The sequence below is a fragment of the Diceros bicornis genome, chromosome 36, assembly GCF_020826845.1.
Source record: "Diceros bicornis minor isolate mBicDic1 chromosome 36, mDicBic1.mat.cur, whole genome shotgun sequence".
NCBI lineage: Eukaryota > Metazoa > Chordata > Mammalia > Perissodactyla > Rhinocerotidae > Diceros > Diceros bicornis.
Window position 1 is genome coordinate 25,614,859 of NC_080775.1, and position 12,318 is coordinate 25,627,176.

Genomic DNA, 12,318 nt, shown 5'->3' on the forward strand with positions numbered 1-12,318 from the left:
TTCTGTATCTCTGCGTTGAAGATTTTTGTTACAGTCACTTAAATTCTGGTGCCCTATAATACAGCCTTCTGTTGACGTAAAGTAACTAAGACACTAGCGATGGCATGGGTACTTACTCGCTGGTATTATTTAATGGATTGCGTTGAATGTCTTGCCATTTTACAGGAAGAAGAAGAGGCCCAAGCCAAGGCTGATAAAATTAAGCTAGCATTGGAAAAACTGAAGGAGGCCAAGGTTAAGAAGGTAAACCATGAATCACTTTTGCATGGGGAAGTTAAATTAATGACATTTTATTCTGCTTAAGGATAAAAAAATTAAAATTTTGAGTGGTACTTTCCAAATAGTAGTAATTTTTTTTTTAATTTAAGGACAAAGATAAATTATATAGTTATTCTTTCTATGACATCAGTTAGCTCATTTGTGACTGATGAATAGGGGACCTTTGTTAGTATAAATGTGGAAGTTTCCTTGGCTTGTACATGGTTTTCTTTTTGGTTTACACATGATTTTTCCTGGGAGCTCGAATAGCGGGAGTAGAATTATAACCTTCAACAAGAAAAGAAAAGGCCGTTGGTTTTACTGCTGCCACACAGGCAACGGCCCTTTCAAGTCTATTTTAAGACATTTTAAAATAAGTCTGTACCACCTCCAGGGCTCCCTTCCCTGAGGACGGCTTCTCCGGTTCTGCTCAGCTCTTGGCTAATAGCAGGTGGCGCCACCTTCTGGACTGGCCTAAACTGGGTCAGAGCTCAGCTTCCGTTGGCCTCACCTCTGTCTCAGCATTTGCACCATTGCTTTTGTGCATTTTTCGTATTCCCTGAGGCAGCCTACAAGCCCTGCTGTCCTCTCTTTTAAAACCTCCAGTATCTCTTTCCTTATCCACATCCTCTCAGCTAATGATGTTGCTGCCCACTGCACTGAGAAAATGGAAGCAGTCAACAGAAAGGTTCCACAAGCTCCCAACACACTTACCTACCTGCCCGTCTGCACCTGTGACAGATCATCCATAGTCTTTCCTGTTACTACGGATGAACTGGCATGTTCCAAAGACCAGCCTCTCCTCGTGTGCTCCAGTTCCCCTCCTCTCTTCTTGTCCATCCTCTGCTCAGAAGCCCCCAGTGGCACCCCATCTCACATAGTAAAGCCCAAATCCTCACAACGGCCTTGTAGGGGAGGAAGAACAAATCCTCTACCCTCTTGGTCCTTCTGGCTGGGCTATAAATCAAATTCACATGAGACAGAATAACAGGAGAAAATCAAACAAAGCTTTATAACATGTATATATGAGAGAGACCCAGGAAACCTGAGTAACTCGCCAAAATGGTAGAGGCCATCATCTTAAATACCATCTTCAGCTAAAGACAAAGGAGGGTGTTGGGGATAGTGGTTTGGGACTTCAAATGGGAGGAAGGCAATTCACATGGAGATGGAAAAGCAGATGTTTGGTAAACAGAACTTTGATAAGAGTGGGCTTAGCAAGGACCCTCCCAGTCTATCAATACCCAGAGTTATCTTAAATTTCTTTTAGGCAGTTAGTGAGGAGGAGGTCAGAGTTTCTTTCAGAGTCTTTTGTTCTTGAAAATAATCAAGGCAAAGAGACATATTTTGAGGTGGCCAATTTAGATTCCCCACAGCCTAAAGCCCTGTGTGATCTGGCTGCCTGCTATCTCCCTCCTCTTTCCCCCTCACCACCTCATCTAACTACCTGGTCTCACCACTGCTCCTCAAAAGTTCCAGGCAGGCTCTTGCCTTGGGACCTTTGTACTTTGCGGTCCCCCTGACTTGAGAGCTCTTCCCCAGATTCCAGTGGGTTCTCTGTGTCCCTCCTCTAGGTCTGGTCACTTAGTGAGGCTCAGTGAGGCTTCCCTGTCTCACAGTGCACACACACTCCCGATACTCCCCACCCTTCTCTGCTTGCTTTGTCTCCTCAGTGCTTGTCACCATGCAACATACCGTCCACTTCACTTGTTCATCATATTTATTACCTACATCCCCCCGCCTCCCATTCCCACAGAAGCTCCTCCAGGGGTTTTTGTGTTTTCTTCACTGATGCATCCCCATCTCATAGAACATGTGTAGAACATGTGTTAGGGAGGTACAGAGGTGAATATGTCAGGTAAGGTCCCTGCTTGTGTTAGAGTTAAATTCTAGTGAGAGAGATAAGGGCCATGAAGAAAATAAAGCAGGAAGAAGCGATAGAAAATGCGTGAGCGATTCTTAGATTGACCTGGTGATCGGAGGCTTCTCTGAGGAGGCAGCACTTGAGCAAAGACCTCAGCAGCAAGAGGAAGCTGCCTTCCTGTGGGCATAGTCGGGGAGAGTCCTGGGCAGAGGCTGTGTAGCCATTGCTCAGTGAGCCATTGAGTGAGAGGGAAAAGAGGAGGAGCTGAGGTCAGAGAGGCAGGCCCAGACACAAGGTCTCACCGGCCAGAAGAGGAGTTGGGAATATATTATAAGCACATTGGGAAGCCATTTGAGGGTTTTTAACAGTGGATAATTTATGGTTTTTAAAGATCATGCTAGCTGTTTTGTAGAAAATGTCTTGTAGGGGAAGTGATGAGAGCAGGGTGACCTGTTCTGCTGCCCTCGCTCCCGCAATACCTGATGGCAGATAAACTGTGTGTGTTGAATTGAGTTACAAATGGATGGCAGGTGAAGATGGGCTGTACTGAGCCGCTGACTTTACCTTTGGAGATAAAAAGGCAAAAGAAAATGAGTAAAAATTAAATTCGTAATTAAACTATTTTAAACCACAGGACTGTTTATAAAATGGGAGCCAAGAACCAAGTTGAATATATTTTCAGAGGGAAAAGAAAAAGAGAAGTTGATTCTTAGATAAGGTAGAACAACTAGCACATTCAGCCTGTTTGCTTCAACTGGAGATGACAATAACAGGGAGAAAACGGCAGCTGTTTCCTGCTGCGTATCAGAAAGTGGGAGACTCTGCCGTAATTCAGTTGGGGTGAATTGTAACGGTAGACACAAAGCACAACCTGCCTTGATTCAAGAAAGAAGATGCAAAACAGAAGCCACTCCAATCAGTGGGAAAGGAAAGAAAATTAAGAAGCCAAGTTGTTTATTTGTTCTGATTTCAGACACTCCAAACATTATTTCTTAAAACAAAAGGCTGTGTGGCGCAGAATGTTAAGAAAATAACTAAGACGTACTCATACATTAATAAAGTAACTAAGAAGTACTCGTATGTAATCTGTAACACGTTTTTCAAAAAGATGGAAATCTGAAGTACTTTGCCCTCAAGTATTCCATGGGGTGTTGACATCATTTTGGATTAGGAATGATGTACACAGCTTGTGATACAAAGCTTTTGGAACTGAAAAAATAATTAGACTTACTTGTTAATTTTATTTGTTTGTTTGTTTGTTTTAAAGCTCTGTGACACAGGAGAACAATTCCATTTGTAAATTTTATTGTAGAAGCAAAAAAAAATGTAATTGATTTAGGGCTAGGATATTCTCATATTTAACAGCCTGCAAAAGAAAAAGAAGAAACTATAGAAACTATGAAATCTTTACTGTAATGGATTAGAAAGAGGAATTTTCTTCATTCTTGAATCGTTTTACCATAAATCATATAGATATGCAAATCTATGCATATAGATATGCATATATTTAGATATGCAAAGTATTTAACTGGCTGAACCACACAACTGTAATTTAGCTGTGTTATGTGTTGGTAGAGAGCTACTCTTCAACTTGCAAATGTGATGGAAACTGTGAAGAAGAGTAAATATGATTTCTTCTTGCTAAAAATCACAAGCCTTCTCTTGGTTTTTTTCTTTTCTAAATGTTATAAATGTGGACATTCATAACTACATGTGGATTAAATTTAGTTTTCAATTTCTGCCAAAAAAACAAAAAAAACAACAAACCTTTCATCATTGTCAAATTATGTGGTTCAGTTTTTATTCCCTCTATAGAAACAAAAAAACCACCAGCATTTGTTTTACTTCCTCAAGAATTCCTAAGCAGGAATGAAACGTGGCCAAACATCATTAATTTTTCCATCAGGAAGATTAAGTCTTCGAAGTCCTAACGTTGGCAGTGTTTCTTAGGACATGTAGCTACTTTATAGCAATAATTCTGAGCAGAAAGCAGCAGGTATGCCATCCATAGAAAACAGGACACAGTAAAGAGCTATTTGAGGAACTTCTGTTTTTTCATACAACCCTCCGTGCCTCATTTCTCAGGGCAGATGAATGTATCTCTGACACTGTGGTACCCGGGCCTATCATTTTAAATACAGCAAAAGACAAACATATGAAAAGAAAGCAAATTTCCAACTAGACGTTTCTGAGCTACAGATTTTCAAGGGAAAAAAGTATTCTTCTGACAAGCCTGGAATAAGAGTCTAATTTGATGATCCCAGGAGGAGGAAATGCACTGTTTACTGCCCTGAAGTCTCCATTTTGACCCTTGGGTGTCATGTGTTGTGAAGAGACTCTGCACTATGTGAATGCTTCAACTTGTGGTCCTTGCCTGCTCCTCACCCAGATTTTTATCACCTCCCACACCCTCTGGTTGCTGTCAGTAACTGCGTAACAACCCACTGGAACTGCACTCTTCACTCTGTTAGCTACAGAATGTTTCAAGACCAGATTAGGTGGAAGTGAGACGGAAGGAGCAGTTTCCCAGCTGCTCAGAACCTAACTCGAATTTTGGAGGAAAAAGAAATGCTGCCAATTGTATGGGTTCTCTCTGCAGTCCATCTAATTACTTTTTAGATAATGATTCAGTCTCATTTGTCAGTAACCAGGACCAACCCTAGGCAAACAGAATAGGCAGAACTTGTCTTTAGCTGTCTCACACTTCTCTTCTCAAGTTAGAATAGAAATTTAGGCAAGAGTATCAGGTGGTCTGGTTGACAGTGTTGTTTCCGGGAATCCTCTGTTGGTTGTGCATGGAGTAGTTGCGTGAGCAGGTACCGCAGGCTGGAGGTCAGGCAGTGATTGTCTGGAAAGGGAATGGCAGCATCGCTCTGATCTAAGCACTTCCTTCCTGTGTTGCACTCAAAGAAAGACTCTAACTTGATTGACTCTGACTAGACCTAATTTCCACTTAATTGGGTAGGATCAGTGATCTTGGTAAAGAATAAAATAAGACCACAGAGTCTCCCATAAGGATTTGTGGGAAATCTTCCCTTAAACATACCTGTGTAATAAACTAGGCTTAGTAGGCAAATTTCCACTGTTCCTTTGGAAGACTGGGTACATGGCACCATTATAACCTGTAGCACTCATAAATAGCAATTACTGTAATTAAAAATATGCTACAGGGTCTGGCTTGGTGGCATAGTGGTTAAGTTTGGGGCACTTTGCTTTGGCAGCCTGGGTTCATGGGTTCGGATCCCAGGTGCAGACCTATACCACTCATCAGGCCATGCTGTGGCAGCATCCCACATACAAAATAAAGGAAGATTGGCACAGCTGTTAGCTCAGGGCCACTCTTCCTCGAGCAAAAAGAGGAAGATTGGCAACAGGTGTTAGCTCAGGGCCACTCTTCCTCACCAAAAAAAAAAAAAAAAACTACAAATACACAGGTGTCAAAGAAAATCCTAGCTGTGTTACTTCATGAATTAATTCTGTTATATTGCATCAGAATCATGATCTCTCTTGGGGGATCAGAAGTTTTAATAACTTTGACAAGTTGATCTGGGAAAAGCCAACAATATCCTATGTCCTCATTGAAAATGAGTAAATTCTGCTCCCACCAAACCCTCCAGATTTGCAATGAGATAACTACCAATTTGACTGTGAACTCAGTGCAGTAGAATATTTACAAATAGAATGAAAAGTCAATTAGATCACTAATTTGCCTGCATGCCTCCATAGTAGCTTGTTTCTCAGTCTGCTTTCATTTCACTTAATCCACCTCAAATCTCAAATGTGTTCTGCTGTGATGCAGCCTGCCTCTTAATAAGGCCCCTCAGTGACGTTGTGTCGCTGTGCATTCCGGACCTTCAAAGAATGGTAGTGTGGTCTGACCTGTGTCTTAGAACTCTTGGGTTGCATGAAATGTGACTCAACTCCAGCTAAGCGAAAGAGAAGAATTTATTAGAAAGATGCAGGCGTGGCTTTCAATGGGCATGGCTCCTGGATGAACCAAAACAAGTAACGGAAAGATGTCAGGAAAGCAGGAAGTCAGCACCTCTGTGGTTCTGTTTGTTTTCTGTCTCCTCCACCAGAATGCAAAATATCTGAAGGCTGGGCAAAGACTTTGTTTATTGTGTGTTTCTGTTTTTGTGCATTGGTTTCTCCACCTCTGTATTCCTAGCACCTTCAACAAGTGAATCATACTGAGTGAGTTTGTGGGACACATTCTTACTTAAATTTGCAGAAACAATAGCAACTTTGAAACCTTAATCTTAGTGGCCTTCTCCAGTTGCTGAAATTTACTGGCTGCTCTGTGGCTTTCTCCTCAGCTCGTTGTCAAGGTGCACATGAATGATAACAGCTCGAAGTCACTGATGGTGGATGAGCGGCAGTTGGCCCGAGATGTTCTAGACAACCTCTTTGAGAAAACCCATTGCGACTGCAATATAGACTGGTGTCTTTATGAAATATACTCGGAACTACAAATCGGTAAGTCTCATCCTCAGCAGTAGGCTGTACTCCAAAAACCTGTAGATTTGCTTTATTATGGGTTTTGGTCTATTATTAAGAAGAGTTTGGTTCAGGGCTATGAAGACTACCCATACGTCACTTCCCTTCTGTCCTATTCAGTGCTTGCCTCTTCATTTGTTTGTGGGGAAGAGACTCGGATTGTAGCAGATGGCTCCACCTTGGGGGTTGTAAGTGTTATTATTGCCACTTCTCTAGTGGTTCCATAAGGGGAAGAACGTGACAAGATGATACTTCTTACCCGATGCTTAGTAAGTTGAGCAGATTGTCAGAGGGCCTGGGTATCTGTCAGCAAATATCTCTTTAGAATTTACTTCTTTAAGCTATAGTGTAACTGTGCCTTACATCAATGTTCATTTTCCCTTCCTCCCTCCCCACTTGCCTAACATCTGATACTTTGTCTAGTTGCAGAGGCTCAGCCCCAAAGAACAAAGGACAGTTGGTAGAAATTGATGGAGTGAAAAAAAAGAAAAAGCAATTAAAGAAGTACTCTGTTACATCTCATTCTTAATAATACTCACAGAATGGTCTTCTCCCAGGAGAGCGTGTGGAATATAGAATGGCCTGTTTTATAAGCTTTAGGCAAAATATTTTTTCTGGAGGAAATGATCTACACTGCAATAACCTTTTGAAGTTTTCTTTAACTCTCTGAGTCAAACAGAGAAATGAAAGCCTTCCTTGATGTTTAGGTTTGGGTCAGATAGTCATACATTGTTTTTAGAGTTTTAGAGTATTGATCGCAGTTCTCAGTTTCATTCAAATTCTCAACTTCATTCAAAATTGTTTAACCAATCATTGCCTAATTATCCTCTTTACTGATAGGATGCTTACCTCTACCTGGGAGTATTTAAAGTCAGAAATGCTAATATGATAAAAGGACAATGGCTGACTATTATCACTGTATTGTAAGTTCATCTGCCATGTTTTTTATGGAAAATAAGTTGAAGACCTGACACTGAAGAATAAATATGATAGAAATGTTACAGTGTGACATCATGTGAGGATTAGGAATTTCTAAAAACCAATGAGAAGTATGAAGCATTGTGTTTAAGTCAATACTAGCTCATTTCTCTGATGGAAACCCTGACGTCTTGGGTCTGAAAGAAGGCTTGTTCTTGTTTCCTCAGAAAGGTTTTTTGAAGACCATGAAAATGTTGTTGAAGTCTTATCAGACTGGACAAGAGACACAGAAAATAAAGTGCTATTTGTGGAGAAAGAGGAAAAATATGCTGTATTTAAAAACCCCCAGGTAGGATAACTTTTATATTGTTAAACCATGTCAAGTAGGGACGATTGTTTTAATAAGTCGCTTGTGTACTAGCCACATCATTCATTATCTCACAAAATATCACAAATGTGTTCCTTTCAAATAAACACAAACTCTGCTCTTAGGCCGTATGTCAACCGAGAGCCCCTTGAAGGATTCAGAAAGAAAAGGATCCATTTTGTTTCCTTTGATTCAGCATCCAGAACATATCTATCTGTTGAAATAATCCTTCTCTTCTCTTTATTTCTGTTTGGCTACATTAATCCAATATACCTTGATGCTCTGTGGGTCATTAATGCTTCATATTTTAAAGATGCTCTTTTCTTTGTTGTTCATATTTGGTGCTCATTGATTCTGGGACAACTAAAAGGAGCACCTGGAAAATGCACAATTTATTGCGACTTACTTTTACAAGCAGTTGACATAATGAAAAGCATTGTTCTCCATACTGGAAAACGCTTCCTTCAAGTCATGTGTACAAGGAGGGCACAGAGGTATAGACCTTTTCCTGCTGTTGCCTCCAGCCAACCATAATTGCATGAAGGTCATTACTTCTTTTTAGGAAAGTCGAAGAATGTTAGACATGGACAAGATCCTTGGGGACATCCAGACGCCTTAATATTTTATAGGTAGAAAGAGCCAAGTCCTATATCACTAGAGGCAGAATTAGAAGGATACTCTAAAGCAGCTTCCTCACGAGAAAATGCTCTTTCCCGTGTACTGTACTTTTCTCTAGAGTTCTCTAGGTTGTATGCAGACTGACAGGAAAGCAATTAAATACTATTGTTTGTGACAAATATCAAACACTAAAAGTACAGTTTTCAAACCATAACTACATTCAACATCATGCCTTGATGCCTATATTAGTTAGGGTACCATCTAAGCTTAACAAAGAGACCCCTTAAATCAGTGGCTCAGACCAGCTAGATGCTTATTTCTTTCTCACGTACCAGTCCAGACAAAGGTGTGTAGACCTGATAGGGTGACTCTGCCATCCTCAACACCTGGCTTCCATCTCGGGGCCCAAGGCAGCTTTTGCCACTTGGCCATTTTCCAGTCCTTGGGAAGGGAGGAAAGAGCCAGGGGAGTGCACAACCAGACTTCTTACTGGAAAGACCTAGAAATGGCACTTTTATATCTGCTTACATCCCATTGGCCAGAACTTAGTTACATAATGATGTTGAGCTACAAGAGAATCTGAGAAATGCGATCTCTATCTAAACAACCTCATGCACAGGTAAAATTGGAGAGCTGTATTCAGAGTTACCACTTTGCACAACTCCTCCTCAGGGCACCTTTCACATTGAGTCTATAGAAATGGTGCTCAGATGTTGTGTAACATGGCTATACTATTGTATAACGAAGAGGAGAATGGGTATTAGTGGACATCCACAATTTGCCACTGTGTCTAATGAATTAGCACACAAAACATAACTGTACGCTGTATGAATTTTTACAAAGCGAGCATACCCACTTAACTACTTTCCACATCAAGATATAGAGTATTAACAGTGCTCCAGCAGACTCCCTCATGCCCCTTCTCAGCCATTAACCCCATTACAAAGGTAATCACAATTCTGACTGAGTTCTGTCGCCTTTTCCTCTTTTTGAACTTTATATGAAATGGAATCATATCACAGGACTCTTTTGTGTTTAGCCTTTTTTTACCCAACTTTCATTCATGTTGTTACATATAGCAGTAATTTATTCTTTTTCACTCCAGTTTAGTATTCCGTTGTGTGACTATACCAAAGTATGCTTATTCATCGTATTATTGATGGATATGTGATTTGTTTCTAGTTTGGGGCTTTAACAAGTAATGCCGTTGGGAACATTCTTGTACATGTCTTTTGTTGAACATACGTAGACTTTTTTCTTGCATATATACCTACAAGTGTAATTGTTGGATCCTAGGTTATGCACATACAGTCATATGTTGCTTAATGACTGGGCTACATTCTGAGAAATGCATCATTAGGCGATTTCATCATTATGTGAACATCATAGAGTGTACTTACGCTGACTTAGATGGTATAGCCTACTACATACCTAGGCTCTGTGGTACTAATCTTATGGGACCACCAGCGTATATGCAGTCCATTGTTGACCAAAACATCGTTATGCTGCACATGACTGTATTTAGCTGTAGGAGATACTGTCAAACAATTTTCCAAAGTGGTGCTATGACTTGCCCTCCTATTTGCATTGTATGAGAATTCCTGTTGTTCCAGATCCTTGTCAGCCCTTGGTGTTGTCTTTTTTTTTTTTAACTTTATTGTGTGTAGATGCATAGTGATATCTCCTCTGGTTTTAAATTGAATTTTCCTGTTGCCAGTGATTTGAGTACCTTTTCAAATGTTTATCATCCACTAGAATATCTATTTTTGTGAAGTGTCTGTTCAGGTCCTCTGCCATGATTCTCAGCCTCACACCTCAGGCTAAGCATCAGCAAATGCGCTGGGGGCAAATGTGGCTCTCAGAATGTCTGGACACCTCTGGTGGTTCCTTTCTCTCTTGGATTTTGGCCCCTTGAGTTCTCGTTTCCTCCACAGCTCTCCAAAGCCTTCACACAGATTTTTTTGTTTGTTTTTATAATTTTATTTATTTATTTATTTTCCCCCCAAAGCCCCAGTAGATAGTTGTATGTCATAGCTGCACATCCTTCTAGTTGCTGTACGTGGGACGCGACCTCAGCATGGCCGGAGAAGCGGTGCGTCGGTGCGTGCCCGGGATCCGAACCCGGGCCGCCAGTAGCAGAGCGCGGGCACTTAACCGCTAAGCCACAGGGCCGGCCCCAGATTTTTTTTTTTTAATCTAGCTTTTCCAGCTGTTTTTGTGGAGCTTTGGTCTAACTACAAGCTACTCTATCATAGGGGGAAGCAGAAATCCTCATGATGAATTCTTCTGGATGACATGTTCTTAAAAACCAAGCAAGTAGATTCTCCTATTTTGCAATCATATTTCAAGACCAAAATTGAAGTGGAAGCATTTTGGAAGTTGCCAATTCTAAGTATTTCCATTTTCTCAGTGTTTGGTTGAATAATCTGTCTTCTGATCAATGCTCTGCGTGGATCGTGGCTTCATTTGTGCTGACCTTAGGGTGAGAGAAGTGGACTGTCACCATTCACATGGGGACATCATGGCTTCTGAAAAGGGAGGCTTTGCAATTTTGAAATACCCACAGTCCCTCAGTGAAAGCCCTATGCTGAGACCCTATGACAGTTTTTAACATAAACCTTAATTTTTTCTGCTAAGTTTACACCAAAAGAGTAAAAAATCCTAAAGAAGAGTATTTCCAGAGAAAGTTTCTTATGCAGACACAACCTGGAAATTCTTTTAATTGCCTTAGAGTTTCTCCTCAGGCAACATCTCAAGCAGTTAACTCAAAAATCCAAATGCATCCTATATTTCATTTGGATTGTTAATTCTTTTTAAAATGTAATTGCCACATTTCTATGTACTGATGAATCCCACAATAGAGTAGTGCATAACTGATAGCTGCTTCCGCTCCCTGCTCAGGGCTACGTCTGTGAGCCCACAGGCTGGATTCCTGCCGAGCTGGAATATGGGGCTGCCTGGGGACTATTTGAAGAGCTGGTTAGAAACTGACTGTGTATGAAGAAGCGGATTTAATCAGAAATCAAAAAGGAAAAGACTGAGACTCTGAACAAATTATTTGGTAGGGTCTCCACAAAAGGTCTCAAAATATTGAATGTCTTTCCAATGTTGGCTTGTATGAGAAGCCTTTAGTGGAATTCACTCCAAGAGACATTTGCTCGGCTTTAGCAAACATTTATGGAGCATCTGTTATGTGTATAACCTGTGGAGGATACAAAGATTAAGAAAACCTTTGCCCTCAAGCACTTTATAATCTAGCTGGAGAAAAAGACATTGTGCAAAAATCATTAAAGCCGCCCTGGTGGCTCAGTGGTTAAGTGCGCGCACTCCGCTACTGGCAGCCCGGGTTCGTTCGGACCCCAGGCGCGCACCGACGCACTGCTTGCCATGCTGAGGCCGCGTCCCACATACAGCAACTAGAAGGATGTGCAGCTATGACATACAACTATCTACTGGGGCTTTGAGGGAAAAATAAATAAATAAAATTTAAAAAAAAAAGTTATAAAAAAAAAAAAGCATAACTTCCAGGTTTAAAATGAGAATGGTGTAGGACAGAGATTATGGTATGGTACATTCTTAAGATTAATGCACAAAATGCTATTGACAGAAGAGCCTTAGTAATGGTGTATGCTGAGGATTTTAATTTTTCAATTACTACATTAGTTTATAATACCCAAGGTCAGGAAAATGTCAGCTTAGTAGAGCAGTGAAACTAGGAACTGAGCAATCAGTTAACCCCCGAGCCCTAACCCTAAGAAAAATAACATCCACCACACAGATGCATGGAGAGTGGGGC

General features: G+C 40.9%; 1 protein-coding gene across 1 annotated transcript in view; it reads left to right on the forward strand.

The window, feature by feature from the left end:
* APBB1IP (amyloid beta precursor protein binding family B member 1 interacting protein) overlaps positions 1-12,318 on the forward strand; it is a 99,995-nt gene that overhangs the window by 48,157 nt on the left and 39,520 nt on the right. Inside the window, 3 exon segments of the mRNA XM_058532642.1 lie at positions 166-243; positions 6,439-6,598; positions 7,765-7,886. Coding sequence (XP_058388625.1) covers positions 166-243; positions 6,439-6,598; positions 7,765-7,886 — 360 coding nt within the window.